This window comes from Dipodomys merriami, unplaced genomic scaffold (genome assembly GCF_024711535.1).
Source record: "Dipodomys merriami isolate MVZ:Mamm:240054 unplaced genomic scaffold, mDipMer1.0.p SCAF_10, whole genome shotgun sequence".
NCBI classification, from domain to species: Eukaryota; Metazoa; Chordata; class Mammalia; order Rodentia; family Heteromyidae; genus Dipodomys; species Dipodomys merriami.
The window spans coordinates 10,496,908-10,519,289 of NW_027202271.1; the positions used below are offsets into that span (position 1 = coordinate 10,496,908).

Sequence of the window (22,382 nt, forward strand, 5' to 3'; positions counted from 1 at the left end):
TGGCTGTGTGTCCAAGGCCACTGTGTGTGTGTGTGTACCCAGATACATGTTGCCTTTACTGGTTCTTAGGAAAATTGCTGATTAGATTTGTCATTCATTAATCTGTGGACATCCTTATTTTCATCATTGTTAGGGTACAAATACAGTGTACATATATGCATACATGCATATGTTCATAAATGTGTTTGCAAGCGTTACTATGTGTAAGCAAATGCCTTATGTGTATGAGTACAACCTCATGGCAACAAAGAAGAGAATAGGTACCAGGCCCGAGAGTGGGCGTCCAATACGAGTTATAAAAACCATTCCTTGTAAAAGCTGCTGGTTCAGTAAATAAGCTGAATGGACAATGTTGTATCATGCCAGAGCACCTGCAATTGAAAACCAGTTTTATTTCTATATAAACGGAAAATTGTGTGCAGTGCAGCGTGGGAAACGCTTCTAGCACTGCACTCAAAGCCACTCAAATCAGGAGGAAAAGGCATCTTGTCAGACAACAATGGAATTATCTTATTGGAACTTTATGTGTCCTAAGACTTAAACTCAGGTCCTGGGCTTTGCCTCTTAGCTTTTTCTTTGCTTATTGCTGGCACTATAGTACCTTGGCCACAGCTTTGGCTTAAAGTGGAGTTTCTCCTTTGTCCTTACCTTAAACCTCTTTCACGTTTTGGAGGGTTCAAAGCCCAAAGTAAAGAATTTTAGAGAGTTGCATAGAACTCATACTGGCCTTCGATCTTAAGAGGTCTTCTGCCTGATATAGATACAGGTTTGTGATTGACTAATGTATTTTTCTTTTGTATAGGAACATTAAACTCTCTCTGTTATTCAACCATCAGTGACTTCCAAAGTTTTTTAAAGTTTAATCTTTGGGAAGCTTGGAGGCCTAGACACTAGATCTAATAAAGATGATATCATCACTTGGCATTGTGGACGCAGCAGTCCTAATGTTCTCTAATGAAGCAGCAAGTAAATAGATACTGAGCATTTACAACACATCAAGTCACGGGTTGACTTGTCTAAACAAGTCAAGATTCTTTGGAGCTTGGGAAAATTTGAAGGCCATTATTGTAATTTAGATCAAGAAAAATTTCATTCAGTGTATATTGTTTTCATGAGACAAATGAAAAACAGTTGTTGGGTTTTTATGTTTGTATAGGTGTGGGCCACTCCTGGGTCTCAAACTCATCTTGCAATCATCTTTGGCTAGTATTAGTGCTAGGCTAGTGCTCTACAACTTCAACCATACCTCCACTTTTAGCTTTTTGCTGGTTAACTGAAGAGTCTTACAGACTTTTCTGCACAGGCTGGCTTTGAACCATAATCCTCAGATCTCAGTCTCCTAGGTTTCTAGAATTAGATAAGCCACCAGCCAAAAAACAGTATTTATGCCAATTCTTCAAAGTAATTTTTACAGCCTAATTGTTTTCATAATGTTGATGTTAGTGTTCTATCTACAAACGTTATAAATCATGGAAGGCCAAAATTTTATCAAAGTAGAACATTCAGTCAGCCCTAGAAATATAACTTATTGAAAAATACTTGCTTACATATACTTTATGCAAGCTACTCTTCAGTTACCATTATCATAGTTTACAATTATTTTGAATAAGTGGTGCTTGTGTTTTAAAAGAGTAAATATCAGATCTTTGCATTTAAAAACTATAGGCCTTTCTCTAGAATTGTAGCCCAAAGAAAGGAATATAATAATAATAATAATAATAATAATAATAATAATAATACTTTACCATTGTGGATCAAGCTGGGTACCAGTAGCTCCTACCTGTAATCCTAGCTCCTCATAAAAGAGAAAGTCTGAGGATCAAGGTTCAAAGTTAACCCAGGCCAAAAAAAAAAAAAGTCCGTGAGGCTCTTCTCCAATTAACAACCAAAAAGCCAGACGTGAAGCTGTGGCTTAAATGACAAAGTCCTAGCTTTGAGAAAAAATCCAAAGATCATGAGGCCCTGAGTTCAAGCCTCCATTACCAACACACGTGCATGCACGCGCGCGCACACACACACACAAACACACAAATTCTGCTCTAAAATTGTATGGCATTCCCTATTTATATTTTGTATGTAAGAAAAATATTTGGGTCTGAGGTTTTTGTTTTTTTTTTTTTTCTGAGTCAGATTGATGGAGACAGTAATTTTGGCATGCTAATTAACCCTAGTTATACAAGTTGTACTGCTTTCCTCCCAATGTAGGCCATGATCATCGCTTTCACGTCAGACATGATCCCCCGCCTGGTCTATTACTGGTCCTTCTCTGTCCCTCCCTATGGGGACCACACGCAACACACCATGGAGGGCTACATCAATAACACCCTCTCCATCTTCAATGTGATGGACTTCAAAAGCAAAGCGAAGGACAATCCGTATGTTGGGCTTGGCAACTATACCACGTGCAGGCAAGTTCTGTGCTAACTGTTTAAGAGTGAACTTCCTCTGGGAAAAACTGTTGTGATGTCATTCTCTCTGGTATTATTTAAGTCAGACTGCTAGAAACAGTTTTCCCCTATGACTTTCTTTTTCATAAAGCTGTGTGAGGGTACCTTATGCCTATAATCCTAATTACTCAGGAGGTTGAAATCTGAGGATCACAGTTCAAAGCCAACTTGAATAGGAAAGTTAGTGAGACTTTTACCTCCAATTAAGCACCAAAAAGGCAGAGGGGAGCTCTAGCTCCAGTCATAAAGATCCAGCTGAACAACAGCACTTAAAACCTGAGTTCAAGCCCCAGTGCCAGCACTGAGAAAAATGGTAAGATGTTAATAAAGACTACAGTTGTGCAGGGCACTGGTGGCTCACGCCTAGAATTCTAGCTACTCAGAAGGCAGAGCTCTGACAATCATGGTTCCAAGCCAGCCCAGACAGGAAAGTCTTTTGTAAGACTCTTCAATGAACTGCCAGAAAACCAGGAGCCGTGGCTCAAAGTGGTAGAGTCCTAGCCTTGAGCAAAAAAGCCCAGGGACAACACCTAGGCCCCATGCCAACCAAAAATTAAAAAAAATAGACTACAGTTATGATTTGTAAAGCTATCTATAAAATGGTTACAGAGAGATGGATCCAAGAGAAAAGTCTATGACATCTTAAAAGCAGAACCTTTACGAGTTCTAGAAACCAAAATAATTTACATCATTAACAAAATAGGACTATTCTCTTAAAGTGTCTTAAAGACCTGGCTCAGGCCTATAATCCTAGCTACTCAGGAGGTTGAGATCTAAGGATCACAGTTCAAAGCCAGCCCTGGCAAGGAAATCCATGAGATTCTTATCTCCCAGAAAAAGCCAAAAGTGGTACTGTGCTAGCCTTGAGCACACAAAGACTCAGTGACAGCGCCTAGGCCCAGAGTTGGAGCCCCAGGACCAGCAAAAAAAAAAAAAAAAAGTATCTTAAAGATTTCAGCATTGGTGTTAATGGCTGGTAAGATCAACTATGGATGGTATACACCAATTCAGTTACCTATCAATAGTTTGTTAACCATTTTGGTCCTAGACTTGTTTGTTTTGGTTTTTTTCCTCCCAATCATAATCTTTAAAGGAGGCTTCACAATTTTTTTCAGTCTGATTCTTCAACTCCTTCATTGATTCAGTTTCTCAATAGCCACAATGAAGAAAGCACAAATAAGCCCAAAATAAATGGGTCTGAAGTACTGTTAACTTGAAAAAATGCTACCTGAACCTGCTTACTCTTGCTTTAAGTAATCCTTGTAAGTCTTGTGGATTCTAGGCAGGACATTAACAACACAGCGCTAAGAAATGATGAGCATAGACAGACCCTGTAGGGAGACATGGTCTCCTGGATGCATCTACCCTAAGGATGCTGGGACATAAATCCAGGTGTGGCTCAAGTGGTAGAGCAGAAACCCCAGAGCTGGCTAAGAAAATGTGCAAGGCCTCAAATAGGCTAAATTGTTTTACATAGTTAGCAAGGAAAAAGTCCTTCCCCCCCACATAAAAAGATCAAAGATGGGTTCTTTGGATTCTTTGTCATACAGAGTCCATCTGTAATGTCAGTTTCTGAGTACATGTCTAACAACCTATTTTTGGAGTACTTTTTAAGAGTTTTGTTGCTACATCAAGCTTTACAAGGAAATCTAATTTACAAGACTGCCTCAGAGATCACTTTTTAAAAAGTTGAAGTGAGGTGCCAGTAGCTCACGCCTGTAATCCCAGCTACTAAGGAAGCTGAGATCTGAGGCTAACAATTCAAAGCCAGCCGGGGCAGGAAAGTCCAAGAGACTCATCTCCATAAGCCAGTAGGAAAAAAAACAAAAAACAAAAAAAAATTGGAAGTGGTGCTGTGGTTCCAGTGGTAGAGTGCTAGCCTTGAGCTGAAGAGCTGAGGGACAGCGCCCAGACCCAGAGTTCAAGCCCCACAACTGACCACCCCCCTCAAAAAAAAAAGTTGAACTTTTAGTATTTCACCAAAAAAGACTTTTCTCCCAGCATTTGTGTGTGTGTGTGTGCGCGTGTGCATGCACGTGTGTGCTTGCGTGCACGCGCATGTGCCAGTACTGGGACTCAGGATCTTAACAGTGTCCCTTTGCTTTTTGCTCAAGGCTGGGCTCTACCAATTTGAGCCACACCTTTACCTCTGATTCGGCTGGGCTCTACCAATTTGAGCCACACCTTTACCTCTGATTCTTGGTGATTAATTGAAGAGTTTCTCATGGGTTTGCTGCCCAGGCTGGCTTCAAACTGTGATCCTCAGATCTCAGCCTTCTCAGTAGCTAGGATTTCAGGAGTTAGCCACCAGTGCCCAGTTTATTCTTATTTGTATGTATTACTTGTACAAAGTAAGACATTTTATTTGCTATTTCTATGCATGAATTTAATGTACTTTGATTATATTTACCCCTCTATTACTCTTTACCTGCCAGCTCCTTTAACTTTCTCACAATTTTATATTTTATTACTAATGCTATATTTATGTTTGCAGTAGTCGTGTTTAAACTCAGTGCCTTGAGCTTGCTAGACAACTGCCTTATTACTTGAACCACATCCCCTGGCCCTTTTTGTTGCTTTATTTTTTCAGGAAGAATCTTGCCTTTTATACCCAGCTCAACCTAGGAATACACTCTTCCTACCTACCACCTCCCACTGTGAAAAACTACAAACTACCGTGCGCACAAGTAGCTGAGATCACAGTCATGAGCCAGTGGCTTCTTGAAAAGTTTTAAATGGGTTTATGAGTTTTTCATGCATGCATACAAAGTATTTAGATGTATACTCACCCTAACTCCCTTCTCTATGGATCTTTAAGATCTAGAGTCTGCATGTGGGAGGAATCGTGCAATATTTTGTCTTTTTGAGTGGTGTGCCTTTGTTGTGTTTCCAGGTACCGAGACTTCCGAAATCCACCTGGTCACCCGCAGGAGTATAAACACAACATCTACTACTGGCACGTGATCGCTGCCAAGCTGGCGTTCATCATCGTCATGGAGGTAAGACATGGAAACTCAAATGGTGGAATTCCTTAGAGACAAAATCAGAGAGGAAGGAGAGGAGAATATAGTCAAAACATCAATACATTTCCTACAAAATTAGGAAAAGTGAGTGAGGGAGAGATGGATTGGAAGGATGAAAATGTTGAAAAGAATGATGTTGATCAAGACACATTGTATTCTTTAAAGGCCACTTATTTACAGGTCTTCTAATTTATGTACCTGCCAATTTGACTTAAAATGTATAACACTTTCCTGACTACTTGTGAATTAATGATTTTAGGCCATGAATTAATTAGGTTTGTCCTGTATACAACCATAATGCTCTAGGTAGAATTTGGTCATATGCTTTATTTTCTTATGTGCCGGTCTGGGGCTGGAATTCAGGGTCTCACACCTCTTGCTTGGCTTTCCTGCTCCAGGCTGGTGTTTTACCACTTGAGCCACATCTCCATTTCTGTTGCTTAACTGGAGCCAAGAGCTTCAGGGACTTTTCTGCCTGGGCTGGCTTTGAATTACAATCCTCAGATCTCAGCCTCCCCTGCTACTAGGATTATAGGGTGAGCCAGTGGCACTCTGCTTTGGTTGTGAGCTATAAAAGTACAAAAGGATGTTATCTTCAAGAAGAATTCATACATTTTAACTGAGTGCCTCTTGTTTAATTTGGAGCACTGACTGGTGAAAGGTTTAAGGAGAATGATGTTAGTGCCCTCTGCCCACAGGAAACTTTTACAGGCATAGGAGTTTTATTCATAGTGTTACTCAATTATTGTACTTTCATAATTCATCAACTTCTTAAATTAGTTATTATGGTCCCTAAAATTAACTAGCTCTGAAAAATAAATGACTCTGGCAGCTATCAGTGGGCTCTTGATCTAGCCAACTTCTTTTCAGAATGAGCATTACCCAATCACAAAATTCTTAAAATTTGTGGTGTGAAAAAGTATACCAACCCTTATTTTGAAACTACCAATGGATGCGGTGAAGCTACTTTAGCAGCAGGTTTTCTGTCTCCTGTAGCTAACATTGAAACGTCGATCAAATTCTGAGGCTTCCTAATTTGATTGAACAAAAATCAAAGAATAATAAGATGGGAAATGGAGGAGAGGACGTTTTTCCATAATAGATGCAAGACCTCAAGTCAGGGTCCAGAAAGCATGAGAGTGTATCAGGCCGAATCAATAACAAAGAAATGCTCACTTAAACAGCAAAGTGCAGCAGGGCAACCATGCGGTTGGTTACCAGGGGGAGAAATGAGTGCCCAAGAAAACTAAAATGAGGAGGAGAGACTGTATAATAGCAGAAAGAACCAACGAGTAGGCTAATGTCTAAAGGAATCACAGCAAAACTTGAAAGATATTTGAAAAACTGCTATGGAAATAAAAACACCAGACCATAATGGTTTTTGTTTTTGGTGGAAGGAGGGGAGAGGAAGGGTTTGTTTGTGCCAATACTAGGGCTTGAACTCAGGGCCTGAGCACTGTCCCTGAGCTTTTTCACTTTGACTTTTGAGCTATAGTCCCACTTCCGGTTTTTTGGTGATTAACTGGAGATAACAATCTCAGACTTTCCTACCCAGTCTGGCTTGGAACTGCAATGCTCAGTTCTCAGCCTCCTGAGTAGCTAGGATTATAGGTATGAGCCACTGGTCCCTGACTGGAAAACACTTATTTTTTTAAGCCAGTCTAGAGAAGAAAAGAAGATCACCATATAATGATAGGAGTCAGTCTTGCAAGAGGAAATAATGATAGGAGTCAGTCTTGCAAGAGGAAATAATTATAAACATACATGCACCCAATGCTGGATCATCTAATATATTCAGCAAATTAGTAAATCTAAAGGGAGAGCCAGGCTTCAGTACAGTAGCAGTGGGAATACTTATCACCCACTTGCAGCTGTGAATAAACCACCTAGACAGAACAAGCAACACAGAGACGGCAGAGTTTGATTTCACCTAGGGCCAAATGAGCCTAATTGACTCTCCTGATGCTGGGTGGAGTGTTGTGGATGCCATCTTTGTCTCAAGGGTACATGGAACTTGTTCTCCAGGAGAGACCAGATGGTAGGCCACAAAACAAGTCTCCACAAGTCTCCTTTCTGCAATAAAACTAGGATAAGAAAAGCTTGTGGAAAAGCATACCAGTACACGGAAATAGAGCAATGCACCTCAAATAACTAATGAACCCATGAAGAAATGAAGGGAATCTTGAAATATTTAAAGCTGGACATCTGTGGCTCATGCCTGTAATCCTAGCTACTCAGGAGGCTGAAATGTAAGGATCACGGTTTGCAGCCATTCCAGGCAGGAATTGATAAACACCAGAAGTAGAGCTATATAGCTCAAGTGGTAGAATGCCAGACCTGAGCAAAAATGCTGAGGGATAACACCTTGGCCCTGAGTTCAAGTCCTAGTTCCAGTGCATGTGCGCGCGCGCACACACACACACACACACACACACACACACACACACATAATGTTCTAAACAAATGATAATGTAAATAGCATACTAAAACCTATGGGAGATTGCAAAAGCAATCAGTACCTCCATCAAAATAGCAGAAAAATCCCCTTAAATGACCTATCATTGCACCTGAAAAAAAGTAGAGAAAAACATTTCTGTCCTGAACTCAAACTGTAGCTCCAACTGCCTTCACCCTTTCTGCTTGGGTATTTATTGCATCGACATTCAAATCTGCTTCCCCAAAGTCCTACTTTTTCTTAAGTCCAGTCCAAATTGGACGTCTCTTCCCTGCCTTGGTTATGGTGGCTTCTAGCTCACCAGTTGCTCAGGCCAGAATACCTGGAGCCCTCCTTTCCCACACCCCACATCCAATGCAGTTTCAGGAGAAACTAATTTTTCCTTTGAAAATAGATCACTGGGGCTGGGAAGATGGCTCAGTGATACAGTGCTTGCCTTACATGCATGAGGCCCTGGGTTCTATTCCTCAGCATCACATAAGCAGAAAAAGTTGGAAGTGGCGCTGTGGCTCAAGTGGTAGAGCACTAACCTTGAGCTGAAGAGCTCAGGGACAGCGCTTAGGCCCAGAGCTCAGGGGCCCCGACCAACAAAACAAAAACGAAAATATATCACCGACCACTTCCTGTGAAGTCTGCTGCGTTCACCAGGTATCAGTCCACTTGGTATTACTGTAACAGAACACCTGAGATCATTATGGCTCATGGTTTTAGAAGTTTCAGGCAACAGTTGATTGGCCCTGATGCAACTGGACCTGTAGTGAGGTCATACAGGAGCACATGGCAGAGGAAGATGCTCACCTGTTGCAGTCAGGGATGGGGAGGAGGGGGGGAGGGTGGAGGATGGGAAGGACAGGGTCTTGATATCCCTTTTAGAGACATGCCCCAAGCTAGGGAGGTGTCAGTAGCTCACACCTGCAGTCCTAACTGCTTAGGAGGCTGAGATCTGAGGATCACCGTTCAAAGCCAGCTTAGGGCAAGACAGTCTATGAAACTCTTATCGCTAATTAAACCAGCAAAAAGCTGGAAGTGGAGCTGTGCCTCAAGCGGTAATGCACCAACCTGGAGAGAAAAAAGGGAGAGCTTGAAGGCCTCAAGTTCAAGTCCTAGTACTGATGCAAAGTGAAGTAATAGCAAAGTTAATGTCCATTTCCTAATCCAGTTGGCTAGTAAAAATGTCTGGTGTTACCAAGCACTGACAGGATGTACAGCAGTTGAGACTGGCCCATTTCATTGCTGGTGAGAATATAAGGCTGGGTCAACTTCCTTGATAAATACTGTGCAACCAGACCTTCCTGTGACCAGGAGTGTTAGCAGTGCCACTTCCCTGTCCTTTGCTCTTGAGAAACTACATGCTTGTTGATGAGAGGACAAACGAATGACCGCATGTCACACAGTAAAATAGTATAAATTAGCGAGAAATGAACTGGCTGTGTACAACATGATTGATGGATCTTGGAAACTAATTTTGAATAGAACAAAAAGCCATTTTCAAAAGTACCACACTGGTGTTAAAAAAAAGTACTGTATTATACTTTTAAATGTGAGATATACTTTTAAATATGAGAATGATGTATTTAGGATGCAAATAGAATAGCATTTACCTTTGGGCAAGTGGCAGGGTCTTAGGAAAAGAACCCAAAATACACCAGCATTGTCAATGCTGGTCTTTTTTATTTAATGGAGGATTAGTGACATTCACTTTATCATTTGAGTTTTGTTTTGTTGACACGGTCTTCTGTGTATGTAGCCCAGGTGAACCTCAAATTCACATACACACAATGCTAGGGTCATGAGGCATTCCATTTTATCTTTTGGGGGTTGGGACTAGGGTTTGAACTCAGGGCCTAGGCACTGTCCCTTAGCCTTTTCAATCAAGGCTGATGTTCAATCACTCCAGCCATCATTCAGCTTTTTGAAGGTTGGGGATAAGAGTCTCACAGATTTTTCTGCCCAGGCTGGTTTTGAATCTCAGTTCTCAGACTCGTGAGTAGCTGGGATTACAGGCATGAGCCACTGGCGGGTGCTCCCTTCGGTATTTATAACATTGCCAGGGTGACAATGATCGAGATAAACTGCTTTGTTAAATGGCAGCTCTTTTGAGCAACTACTTAAATATAAAAATAAAAACAAGCATTTTTCATAACACTCAGCTCTAATGGGACGTTCTTTCCTATACACCACCTAACAAGTACCCATTCATAGGCTGGAAAATCAGAAAATCAATTAAAATGCAGGGTTCCCGTCTCCTTGGTACCTGACATTCTCCTCCTTTCCCACAGCACCTCATCTACTCTGTGAAATTCTTCATTTCCTACGCCATTCCAGACGTGTCCAAAAGCACCAGGAGCAAGATCAAGAGAGAGAAATACCTAACCCAAAAGCTGCTTCACGAGAGTCACATAAGAGACCTAACGAAGGACATTGGCGCCATCGCTGAGAGGATAGCAGGGGCCGTTGATAACAATATTCGGCCCAAATCAGAATGAGAGGCTTAGGCCAAAAGGCACATTAAGGGATGCCATTGGTTCTTCTCGCAGTGTATGATGAGCCAATCACTAATGACCGGGTGTGAGTTCCATCACTTTGGCAAATATGAAGACTGTTGCCCGTTTCATGGATCTCCTAGATTTCTGTTTCAGCTATCCAGGCAGGAACTGGAAAAATGCAAAAGCTTAGATCTAGAAGTAGCATAAAAACGAATCACCTGAAAAACCTGAATCTATTACCCCTATTTTTTGCTTTGGGTTTTTTTTTTTTTAAATCAATAACACAAAAAAAATCATACAATGTCCTTTAAACAAAAATGCCCCTTTAAAGCAGAAAGGATTATTTTTCCTATTTGATTACTTCTACTATTTTGTCTTCCAAGTGCACGATCTCCTTTTATTTTCAGATCAGGTCTCATTTCCTCACTTTGCCAAATCAGGTCCTGAGTTATCTTTTCCTTCCAGTGCCATCATTATTAAAGACTACACATGCTCCTGCCTTGATAGCTTTCATGTGATTGAAAATAGCTAACTCAGAATTGAGTTCAAATCCTCTGTCAGGTGGCACGTAGATTCAAGATTTCATAATACGGAAGTATATTACCAAATCTTGACAGAAAGGAAACCTTATTTAAGAAGAAAAGTATTTTGGTCTTCCTTTAGACCTGCCTTTCCATCTTGGGAAAATACCATGGATGGGAATGGCAAGGTTTTGAGGCCCAACTGACACTCATGTCTTCTTTCTGAGCATTGCTCTGATGCTCTGTGTCTAATCAATGTTGACTGCTCTGAAGATTTCAAAGCAACCAGATGACAAAAGTCTGGCAATTTGCACTCATCCAGAACTGTAGCTTACATTGATCTGAATCCTTAATTTCTCTCCTAAATATATGTACTTTCTTGGGGTAGAAAAATGCTAATCAATTGATTACAATTACATTTTCTAATCAATGTAACAGTTTGAAGTAGGCTTATCTATCCAGTGTCTATGAGTTGACTTTTTTTTTTTTTTTTTGGTGCCAGTACTGGGATTTGAACTCAGGCCTGGGCACCTATCCCTTATAGCTTTTACTCTCAAGGCTAGTACTCTTATCCCTTGAGCCACAAGTCTACTTCTGGCTTTTTGCTGATCAATTGGAGAGGTCTCATGACTTTCCTGCCCAGGCTGGCTTTGAACTATGATCCTCAGATCTCAGCCTCCTGAGTAGCTGGGATTACAGGTATGAGCCACCAGTGCCTGACTACCAGTTGACTTACGTTCTAGGCGATACAGAAGGAATGTTATTACAAATCACTAAGCGCCTTCCCAAACACATCACTCCATAGCCATGTGGCCTGACCATGCCGTGTGCATGGCCGTGTAGAGTCAGGATCCCCTCACTGTAAGAGCCAGGAATCTTGTGTGACTTTTCCGTATGCCAAAGCATCACAACATACCAAAGCACCTGCCACAGTGCACGTGGCTTCCTTGCCCCTCCCATGCCCTTAATTCTGAGCCCAGTAATTCATTTCTGATGTACTTGAGACAAGAATCTATTTCTGTTAATCAAGAAAGGAAAGAGTGCATGGGATGTGAGCTCCTAGCCTCCTCTAGGCCCCATCAGGTGGGTAAATAAGAAGTGGATTTGGTCACAAGTCCTTTCTTCCTCTGGCCTTCACATCCTGCTACACCATGATGCCTTTGTTGCCCCCAGTGTTGCTCAGCCTAGCAGTCTTTTTGTGGTTTACGACTTACGGACCTGAAGATGACTTGTGTCTTGATCAGACTGCCTGGGCCTGTCTACCCACTGGGTCGCTGTTCAATGCTTAGGGGCCCCAGGCTGGACCAAAGGAGCAGAATCCCAGCCGCACCGGAAATGGTTCTAGCAATTGAATTCTACAGGCTTATTGTAAAATAAAGTAGCTTTGTGCCATATCACAATCCTAGCTGCCCTCCTGTAAAAGTTTTTAGTTTAAGTTTAGTTTTAGCCAGTACTGGGGCTTCAACTTAGGGCCTGAGCACTGTATCTTCGCTTTTTGCTCAACACTGGTGCTTTACCGTGTGAGCTGTATTTCCACTTCCAACTTTTTGAAGGTTCATTGGAAATAAGAGTCTTACACACTATCCTCCCTGTGCTGGCTTCGAACCCCAATTCTCAGATCTGTTTCCTAAGTGGCTATGATTATTGGTGTGAACCACCAGTGCCCAATTGTTTTAAGGTGTTTGGTGGTTTGTTTTTCTTTTAATACATGTATGATTCATCAAATCAGTGTTCTAGACTTTTGAATTGTCCCAGTGGGTCAGGGAAACCATTTCTCCATCTTCCTGGCTAATGTATATTAATGGTACAATGAGGGAGAGCCACGGTAAGCCACATGGAGTCCAGACAGACTGGGATGGAAGGAAGATGGCTTCCCTAGAGGGACTCTTGTCATTCTCACAGCCTTTGGGGCCTCCATTGTCCCTCCCCTCACCCTCTATGAGATGATTCTTCTCTTGTTACCTCTTCTCCCAAAGTGTGTGACAACCTTTGCACTTGTTTAGGCAGTTATTGGCTATGTATGACACCCAAGAAAGGGACACTTTTTTTTTTTAACCTTATCTACTTGTATAGATGAAATGATTTCCAAAGAAATGTGCATTTCTGTGTTCATAAGCCCCACCTGAGAGAACCTTCAGAGTTTAAAATGTGCTGCTGTGGATGGGAGGATAAAAATATACATTTCTAAAAGGCAGCAAATGTAACATCGGACACTGCCAAATATGCCCCCAAAGGGCTAAATCACTGTCGAGACTCTTGAGTTGCCCGTCAGCTCAACAGAGCTCATCTGAGTCCAGTGGGGACGTGTGGGTGATAGAGAAACACAGAGGGGGTGGGGAGGTGGGACCATTTCTGCAGACAGTGAACAGGCTGCATCTATAAATAGGAACAGGGACAGCACCCCCCCCACACACCCCAGGAAAACAGTGGGTGTCCCAATGTACCAACAAAGGAAGTATCCTGGCCTTTGACATGTCTAATGTTAACCACTAGAGAAATTGTAGCTTTGTATCCTTTCATAATGCCTGTGAATTTTAATCGATTGAAGCATTAGACCACTCACTCAGGGGATTTTTCTTTTAAATGTCCCTCAGATATTTTAGATCTATTATTAGAAATAGAAAGCCATCATTCTTTTGGTTGTTTTGTCACTCGATGAGGACATCCTGCAAAATGTTCATCACTAAACTCTTCCCCCTTTAAATGCTTTTGCGTCTTGAATTTTAATAGAACATTAGTTCCCAGTAGGGGGGACAGAATGTGATCTGTGGGTGAAAGGACATTTCTTGTACCATTTCCTTATGTTCATATTATATTTGGTTTGAAAAGTTAAACATCTGAGCAGTTTAAGGTAGACGTTAACTAGTTAGCATGCTTTCCAAACACTGTGGCATACAATGTAAAGTTTGTAATTAATGTTTGTTAATTTCTATGCATTTTAATATTCTTTTATAATTATGAGAGTTTTAATAAATTCATTTTTACAAACAATACTGTGATCAGTTCTATTTGACTTTGTGCGTTGTCTGTTTTTGTGCTAGTACTGGGGCTTGAACTCAGGGCCTCACATCCTTGGTTGGCTCTTTTTTTTTTTTTTGGTCAAGACTGGTGCTCTACCCCTTGGGCCACACCTCTACCTTCATGTTTTTCTGGTGAATTGGAGATGAGAGTCTCAATGACTTTCCTGTCTGAGCTGGCTTTGAACTATGATCCTCAGATCTCAGCCTCCTGAGTAGCTAGGGTTCATAGGTGTGAGCTATCAGTGACTGGCTTTTTCTTTGCATTTTTAAGGAATTTAGGGCAGCTATTTACTAGTGACTAGTTAGGTACTGAGACAACATATGTTTGCTTCCGTGTAAATTATACCCAGAGTTAGGCTTTATGTAGCCTGAACTAACTTTGGAACATGGGTTTCCTAGGAAATATTTGAGTCGTTTCATTTGGGGCTGTTCCACACATATGTTTGGCCTGCAGCAGGCCCTGTGCTGAAGGGCCACCAACTGCTCACCAGGCAGCTGCCCTGGTGCAGCCATTGGGTCTGAGGGCCACACATGGGTACTGTGGCCCCTCACCAATGCTTCTCCCTATACAGCATCTGGCACAGCACTGACTAGCTGAACAAATACTTTTAGGCCCCTTGCTGCTGCCGTTGTTGAGGCTGCCCTGATCAGAGAGCCTGGCTAGCAGCAGAGTTTGAATTAATAGTGTCAGATAAAATCTGCATTGGTCAATAGAGGTAACCTCTTACGGTGAGATGTACCCATATCCACTGCTTTGCTTACCATAGCTGCCTGGCCTGCTAGACTGTATCCACTCTTTCATGGCTCACAAAATGGTGGGTCTTTCTGACTCTACCATGGTATACCTACTACCCAAATCTGCTACAGGCAGACTACATGATAGCACCCAGGTAGAAGCAAAACTGACATTTCCTAAGAAACCGGCATCCTAAGATAGATCACCAGGAGTAAGTGGATTACTGATATGGACAGCCTTGGAACGTGGTATCTCTAGCTACTCTGCCAGCTGAGCACATAGAAACATGGCACCTCCAAAAGGCACCTAACTAGTAACAGATTCCAAAGAAAGAGAAATGAGTGGAATGCTTGACAATTGTTACTGTTTTGTTTTCCAGCAGTTCTGAAGTTTGAACTCATGGCCTTGTACTTGCTAGGCAAGGGCTTTGCCACTTGAATCATGCGTCAGCTTTTTAAAAAATGACTTTTGAAGAGCCAAAAAGATCCACAAGAATATAGATAAGTGAAAGTAGGAAGACAGTAGAATTTGAATGAGAAATTGAACAAAGACAAGATTTTGAAAAGAACCACACAGAAATCTTGGAACGGAAAGGTTCAAAAGGTCAAATTAAAAATATAGTTAAGCCAAGTGTCAATGGCTCATGCTTATAATCTTATTTACTCGGAAATGAGAATCTTAGCTCAAAGCCGGTCCAGGCAGGAAAGTCCATGAGACTTTTCTCCCCAATTAACCACCAAAAAAGCAGGAAATGGAGGTGTGACTCATGACACAGCACCAGCCTTGAACAAAAAAAAAAAAAAGGACAATGTCCAGGCACTTGGTTTAAGTCCCAGTAATGGCACACAAAAGTAGTTAAAAGCCTCAGCAATAAACTAAGAAGAAGAAAGAGGCTGTCTCAACTCAAAGATAGGTCACAGAAGTAACCCATTCAGATGACAGAAAGGAAGAAGAAAGCATTCAAGAACACCAACAAACACATCTGCATTTTAGAATATTCCAACATGTTAAGAATGGTCCAAGCCGGGTGCCAGTGGTTCATGCCTATAATCCTACCTACTCATGAGGCTGAGATGTGAGGAAAGTCTGTGAGACTCATCTCCAATCAACCACCAGAAAACCGGAAGTGGTACTGTGGCTGAAGTGGTAGAGCGCTTAGCGCTTGCCTTAAGCTGAAGAGCTCAGAGACAACACCCAGGCCCAGAGTTCAAGTCCCACAACCAACAAAAAGGATCAAAGGAAAAGGAATGTTCCAAGATGTTAGAATATTCCAATGTTAAAAGCATAAATATGTATGTGCATGCACACAAACACATAAAATGAGATAATAACACACAATCTGGGGAAAGATAGTCATTCACATACAGGAAGGTTACAGAACTCCAAAAAGATATGACCATAAAAAGATCTTCCCCTGGTGTATTATAATCAAAGTGTTCAAAGACAATAAGTATGTTAGACAAAATCTGTGATCACAGAATACCCAGCATTCATCTGCACCTCCACAAAGAACCAAAACAATAGCTATATTGCTGCATATTGAGGTAAGTGACCAGGAAAGAACATGGATGCATGGAAATGGTAAAATCCAGAGATCTAGGATAGCAGCACAGCAAAATAAGTAGCTGGGTACCGGTGGTTCACACCTATAATCCTAGCTACTCAGGAGGCTGAGATCTGAGGATCATGGGCAGTTTCTGTGAGACTCTTATCTCCAGTTAACCACTGAAAAACCAGAAGTAGAGCTGTGGCTCAAAGTGGTAGAGCACTAGCCTTGAGCAAAATGGTTCAGGGACAGCGCCCAGGCCATGAGTTCAATCCCAACAACCAACAACAAAAAAGTAAATAAAATATCCTGGTGATCTGGTTCTGAAGCTGGAAACAAAGACTCTCCCTCCCAACAAACTCAGCACAGATGCTGTTTCCTGGGCTACTTGCTGGCTCATGGCTTACATAGATACCAAGCCTGGAATGTGCATGTGAAGTCTGGCTTTGGAAAAAAAGAGTCCACAGCATCTCTCAGCAAAGCCCTAGGGTGCTGTGTCTGGGAGCTACTTTTAAGAGGGGCAGTATTTATCTAAATTCAGAAACATCAGAAACCTGTGCATATCCCCATTCTCTGGGACTCCACAGAGATTCCATTACACTGAGATGATGGCAGCTTCATGAGCCAGAGGTAGCTTGGTGGAGGAGTTGTCACAAACCCACTTCAAATGGGGAATGATGCTGCCATGCAGAGAGTCACATAGGAGTAAGTAGCCATCTATGAGAAACGTGGGGATCAGGGAACCTCTCTGAGGCTGGTGCATAGCTTGTCCAGTTGTGTGTGGTTTTACATGTAAACAAGGACTGAAAGTGACTGTCTTGTGGTTCCTACTGTTCCTTTCTATGCATCACACATGGATGCCTGTCCCTAAAAAGACAAGGAAAAAGCTGGGCACAAATGGCTCACACATGTCATCCTTGCTACTCAGGAGACAGATCTGAGGATAATGGTTCAAAGCCAGCCTAGGCAAGAAAGTCTATGAGAGACTCATCTCCAGTGACTATAAAAAAGCTAGAGGTAGAATGCTAGCCTTGAGCAAAAAAACTCAAGAACAGTGCCCAGGTCCTGAGTTCAAACCCTAAGAATGGCACCAAAACAAAACAAAAAACAACAGAGAACGTGCCCCAAGTTTCCATTACTCTAGCACACTGAGGAGTCCAACAGCTCCCTCTCTGGGGCTCATAGCTTAAAGAGGCATAAAGAGAAATTCTGCTGCATGTTAGCTTCATTACACTTGCGATCTTTTGAAGAATTTGCTCAGCTCCTATGCAATTCTTCCTGGGAAGTATAGCTAAAAGAATCAAAGGAAGCCAAGTGCTGGTGGCTCAGAACTGTAATCCTAGCTACTCAGGAGGCTGAGATCTGAGAATCATGGTTCAAAGCCAGCCCCAGCAGGAAAGTTGTTAAGACTCTTATCTCCAACTAACCACCAAAATACTGGAAGTAGAGCTGTGCCTCAAAGTGGTAGAGACTAGCTTTGAGCATAAAAGCTCAAGAACAGTACCCAGGCCCTAAATTCAAGCCCAATATTTGACAAAACATTTAAAAAATTAAAGATCAAAGGAAGACTCCAGGTTGCATTCTGCCTCCAAGTGTACATAAAGCTTGCAGCAGGGTAGAAAGTTTCACTCCTGGGCAGGCCTGACTACATAGCAAAACACACACACACACACACACACACACGCACACACACACGCACATGCGCACACACGCACACGCACGCACGCGCGCGAATAGAAGGGGGATCCTGCATCAGCCATCCCATATGCTGCTGACAAGATGGGTATAAGACAACACAGTGAGGTGCTGTGAATTCTGCCCCACCTCTCCCCATAAAGCACTTGATCCCACATCAGTGTCTAATCAGAGAGGAGAAGGTTAAGGGCAGGGAGGAGAAGAGGGTATGGGAGGAGAAAATAAAAGAATATAGTTAATTGGAATGAAGAAAAACAGTGCAGAAATCGAGAAACTTTTTAAAAAGGAAATTAGAAATTTTGGAAATGAAGAGCTCTATAAATCAGACAAAATATTTGCCTGAACACCTTAACAACAAACTACCTCAAGTGAAAGAAAAAAATATCAGTAATTCAGGACAAACCTTTTGAAACATCACATTTAAACAGTAACAAAGAAAAAATAAGAAAGAATGAAAACAGCATACAAGAGCTTCTGGATACCATGAAGACATCAACTACATTATCACTGGTGTGTTGAAAAGGAATAAAGTTAAGGGCATATAAAAACTATTCAGTGAAATAATAGCAGAAAACATCCTTAATCTTGTAATAGAGGTATATTAGACCTTCAAAACCCTAAATAAATATGACCAAAAAAGGGAGTCCCCATGACAAATTATAGTCATAAACTTTCTAAAGAACAAGGCCAAAAAATAATTTTTTAATCTGCAAGAAAAAGTTCCAAGTCACATTTAAGGACATTTGCAAATTTCTCAAAAGAAACTGTAGGATGGGAGGGCACAAAATGATGCATTTGAAGTCATGAAAGAAATGCTGGCCACAATTACTATAACCAGCAAGGCTATCCTTCAGAATTGAAGAAATAAAAACATTCTGTGATCAAAGTCTAGAACTAAATAAATCCAACTGGCCTTACGAAAAATACCTTCAAGTATCCTAGACCCAGAAGTAGATGAATGATGACTCCTATCATGACATGTAATTTTCACTTAGAAGCATACACAAATAAGAAATAGGAAAGAATCAAACATTACCAATACAGTAAATCAAATCATAAAAACAAGGCCTAACCAAAACTATTCAAATCAACTGGAAGGTAATCAGCAAATGACAGACTTAAGTTCCTATCTTTTATCAGTGTAAAGGATCTTAATTCTCCATTTAAAAGATAGACTGGCTGAATCGATCAAAAAGAATGACCCAACTAGGTGCTACCTCCAAGAAACTCATCTCATCAACAAGGATGGGGATACACATACACACACATCAAACACCACATATACACACAACATCACACCCACAATACACATGTCATAAATACACCCACACCATACACACATGCATACATACACATATACATATATGCATATATATAGATATATATACACTCTAAAAGGATGAAAAATAATCCAAGCAAATGGAATCTGAAAACAAGAAATATGATGAAATACATTTTAACACAAAAACAGAACAAAGAATGTCATTATATAATGATCAAGAGATCACCACCTTAAAATATCTATGCACCTAATCTCAAAGCACCCAATTTTACAAAACACTGTTAGACTTAAAAGGAAGAATAGTGTCCAAATTAATAGTGGTTGAGTATTTCAGCATCCCACTGTCATCAATGGATAAAAAAGGGAAACAAGTTAGACGACACTATAGCTCCAAATGGTTTTAAGAGATGTTTACAAACAAGTGAAAGAATATACATTCCTTGCATTGGTGCATGGAATTTTCTCTAAACACACACACACACACACACACACACACAAAACATTAAACCACAAAACAAGTCTTCACAAATTAAAAATACTGAAATTACGTCCTGTATCTTTTTTGATTACCATGGACTAACACTAGAAATCAAAAGCAAAAGAAACATCCAAATTATGGATATAAGCTGGGTACTGGTGGCTCACACCTGTAATTACAGCTACTTAGGAGGCTGAAATCTGAGAATCATGATTCAAAACCAGTCCTGACACACAAATCAAAGAGACTCTTATCTCCAATTATCTGTGCAAAAGCAGAAAGTGAGGGTATGGCTCAAGTGGTAGAGCTACAAAAAGGCAAAGTTAATACAAAAAGGCAAAAATGCAAGTTAAAAATACAACGTACTCTAGAAAGAAGTATGGAGCTTCCTCAAAAGACTACACATAGAGCTCCCCTATGACCCAGCAATCCCACTTCTGGGTATTTACCCAAATGATCGCAAACAAGACCATACTAAAGCTACCAGCACAACTGTTTATAGCAGCATTATTTACCATAGCTAAGATATGGAACCAACCCAGATACCCATCAGTAGATGAGTGGATCAAGAAAATGTGGTATATATATAGATATATATAAATATACATATATCTATGCACACGTGCACACACACACACATACACACACTGGAATTCTATGCTTCCATCAGAAAGAATGATACCACCCCATTTGTTAGGAAATTGAAAGACTTGGGAAAAAAAATCCTATTAAGTGAAGCTAGACCCAAAGAACTATAGGTCCCATGGTTTCCCTCATTTGCAATAATTAGTATATTTTAGGATAATTTTGTCAGATGAGCCGAAAAGCTCAAAAGCTATGTACAGATGACCATATAAGATAATGCTAAGCAAAATGAATCCCAAGATATGGACACAAGAGGTCTTTCTTTGTTGTTGTTGTTTTTAATATACTATGTGATTTTTTTTTTGTTTCTTTTGTATGTTCTTCTCCCCTTTGGTATATTCCCTATTGTTACTGTACTTGATGTCAGTACCCTGCATCTTGTACATACATTGGTCTAATTTGGGGAGGGGAAGGGGAATAACAAAACGCTGAAACAAGGACACAGAATGACCCATTGCAACAATTATAACCACAATACAGTATATTGGAAATGAACTTTACAACTTTGTGGGGGGGCATAGGAGGGAGGGAGGTGGGGGAAGGAAGGAATAGTGGGAGAACAACAAAGGAGGGGGTTACAATGCTCAATAAGTACTCATTGCCTTACTCATGTAACTGTGACCCCTCTGTACAGCATCTTTACAGTAAAATTAAAAGTTTTTAAAAAGAATACAAGGCCCTGAGTTCAAGCCCCACTACTGGTGCACAAATTAATTATGTACATAGGTGCAGACTGAACAATACCCTTTGAACAAACAGGGGTTATTGAAATCAGAAGGAAAATTTTTAAATTCCTTGAAACAAATACAAATGGAAATACAACATACCAGAACCCGTGGAACACAGAGAAAGTCGTACCAAAAGGGAAGGTTAAGCCAGGCACCAGTGGCTCATTCTTGCAATATAAACTATTTAAGAGGCTGAGATCTGAGGATTGTGTTTTGAAGCCAGCCTAGGCAGGAAAGACTGTGAGACTCTTTTTTTGGGAGGGGGAAGGGGGGGAAAGGGTCAGTCATGGGGCTTGAACTCAGGGCCTGGGCACTGTCCCTCAGCTCTTCAGCTCAAGGCATGCACTCTACCACTTGAGCAACAGCGCCACTTCCATTTTCTGGTGGTTAATTGGAGCCAAAAGTCTCATGGATTTTCCTGCCAGGCTGGCTTTGAACTGTGATCCTCATATCCCAGCCTCCTGGGTAGCTAAGATTACAGGTATGAGCCACAGGTGCCTGGCCCCTAAAACTGTGAGACTCTTATATTCAACTAATCAGCAAAAGCTGGAGTTGGAAGTATACTTGTGACTTAACTGGTAGAGTGGCAGCAGCTTGTAGCAAAAAAATCAAAGGGACAGTGCCCAGACCCTGAGTTTAAGACCCAGTACTAGCACCAAAAGAACAAAGCAGTTTAGAGTAGTTAGTGCCTACCTCAAAAAAAAAAAAAAAAAAAAAAAAAAAGACAAAGTCTCGAAGAACAATACAAAAGCTGAAAAAGTTGGTTCTGTGAAAAAAAATAGGCAAAACAACTTGAGCTAGGTTGGAAAACAGAGGGAGAGGAAGAATAAATAAATAAAATTAGAAACTAAAAGGGAACTGGGCACTGGTGGCTCATGCCTGTAATCCTAACTTGGGGGGGGGAGGAGAGGGAAGGGGGTGCTGAGATTTAAGGATCACAATTCAAAGCCACCTCAAACAGGAAGGTCTGTGAGACTCTTATTGCCAATTAACTACCAGAAAACTGCAAATGGTTCTGTGGCTCAAAAGGGTAGAGCACTAGCCCTGAATGAAAAAACTCAGAAACAGCAACCAGGCTCTGAGTTCCAGCCCCATGATTGACAAAAAATAAAGAGGAGATAATACAAGTGAAATACAAAAATTTAAAGAATTATTAGAAGAAAATGACACATTTCTGGGCATATAAGACCTACCAAATTTGAACCAAGAGGAAAAAAAACAGTCTAAAAACAAGTAGTGAATTTTTAATTAGTTTGACAAAAAAAATGAAGTCTCCTAACAATCAGAATAAGACCAGGACTGGATATAATAATTGCTGAC

General features: G+C 41.0%; 1 protein-coding gene across 2 annotated transcripts in view; it reads left to right on the forward strand.

Annotated features, from left to right (window-relative positions):
• Ano6 (anoctamin 6) overlaps positions 1-13,923 on the forward strand; it is a 172,112-nt gene extending 158,189 nt beyond the window's left edge. For both annotated transcript variants that reach the window (XM_070039342.1, XM_070039345.1), the window contains 3 exons: positions 2,206-2,408; positions 5,341-5,446; positions 10,205-13,923. In XM_070039342.1, the coding sequence (XP_069895443.1) occupies positions 2,206-2,408; positions 5,341-5,446; positions 10,205-10,411 (516 nt within the window). In that variant the 3' untranslated portion in view covers positions 10,412-13,923. The remainder of the gene's footprint in view (positions 1-2,205; positions 2,409-5,340; positions 5,447-10,204) is intronic.
• Positions 13,924-22,382: the final 8,459 nt, after the last annotated feature.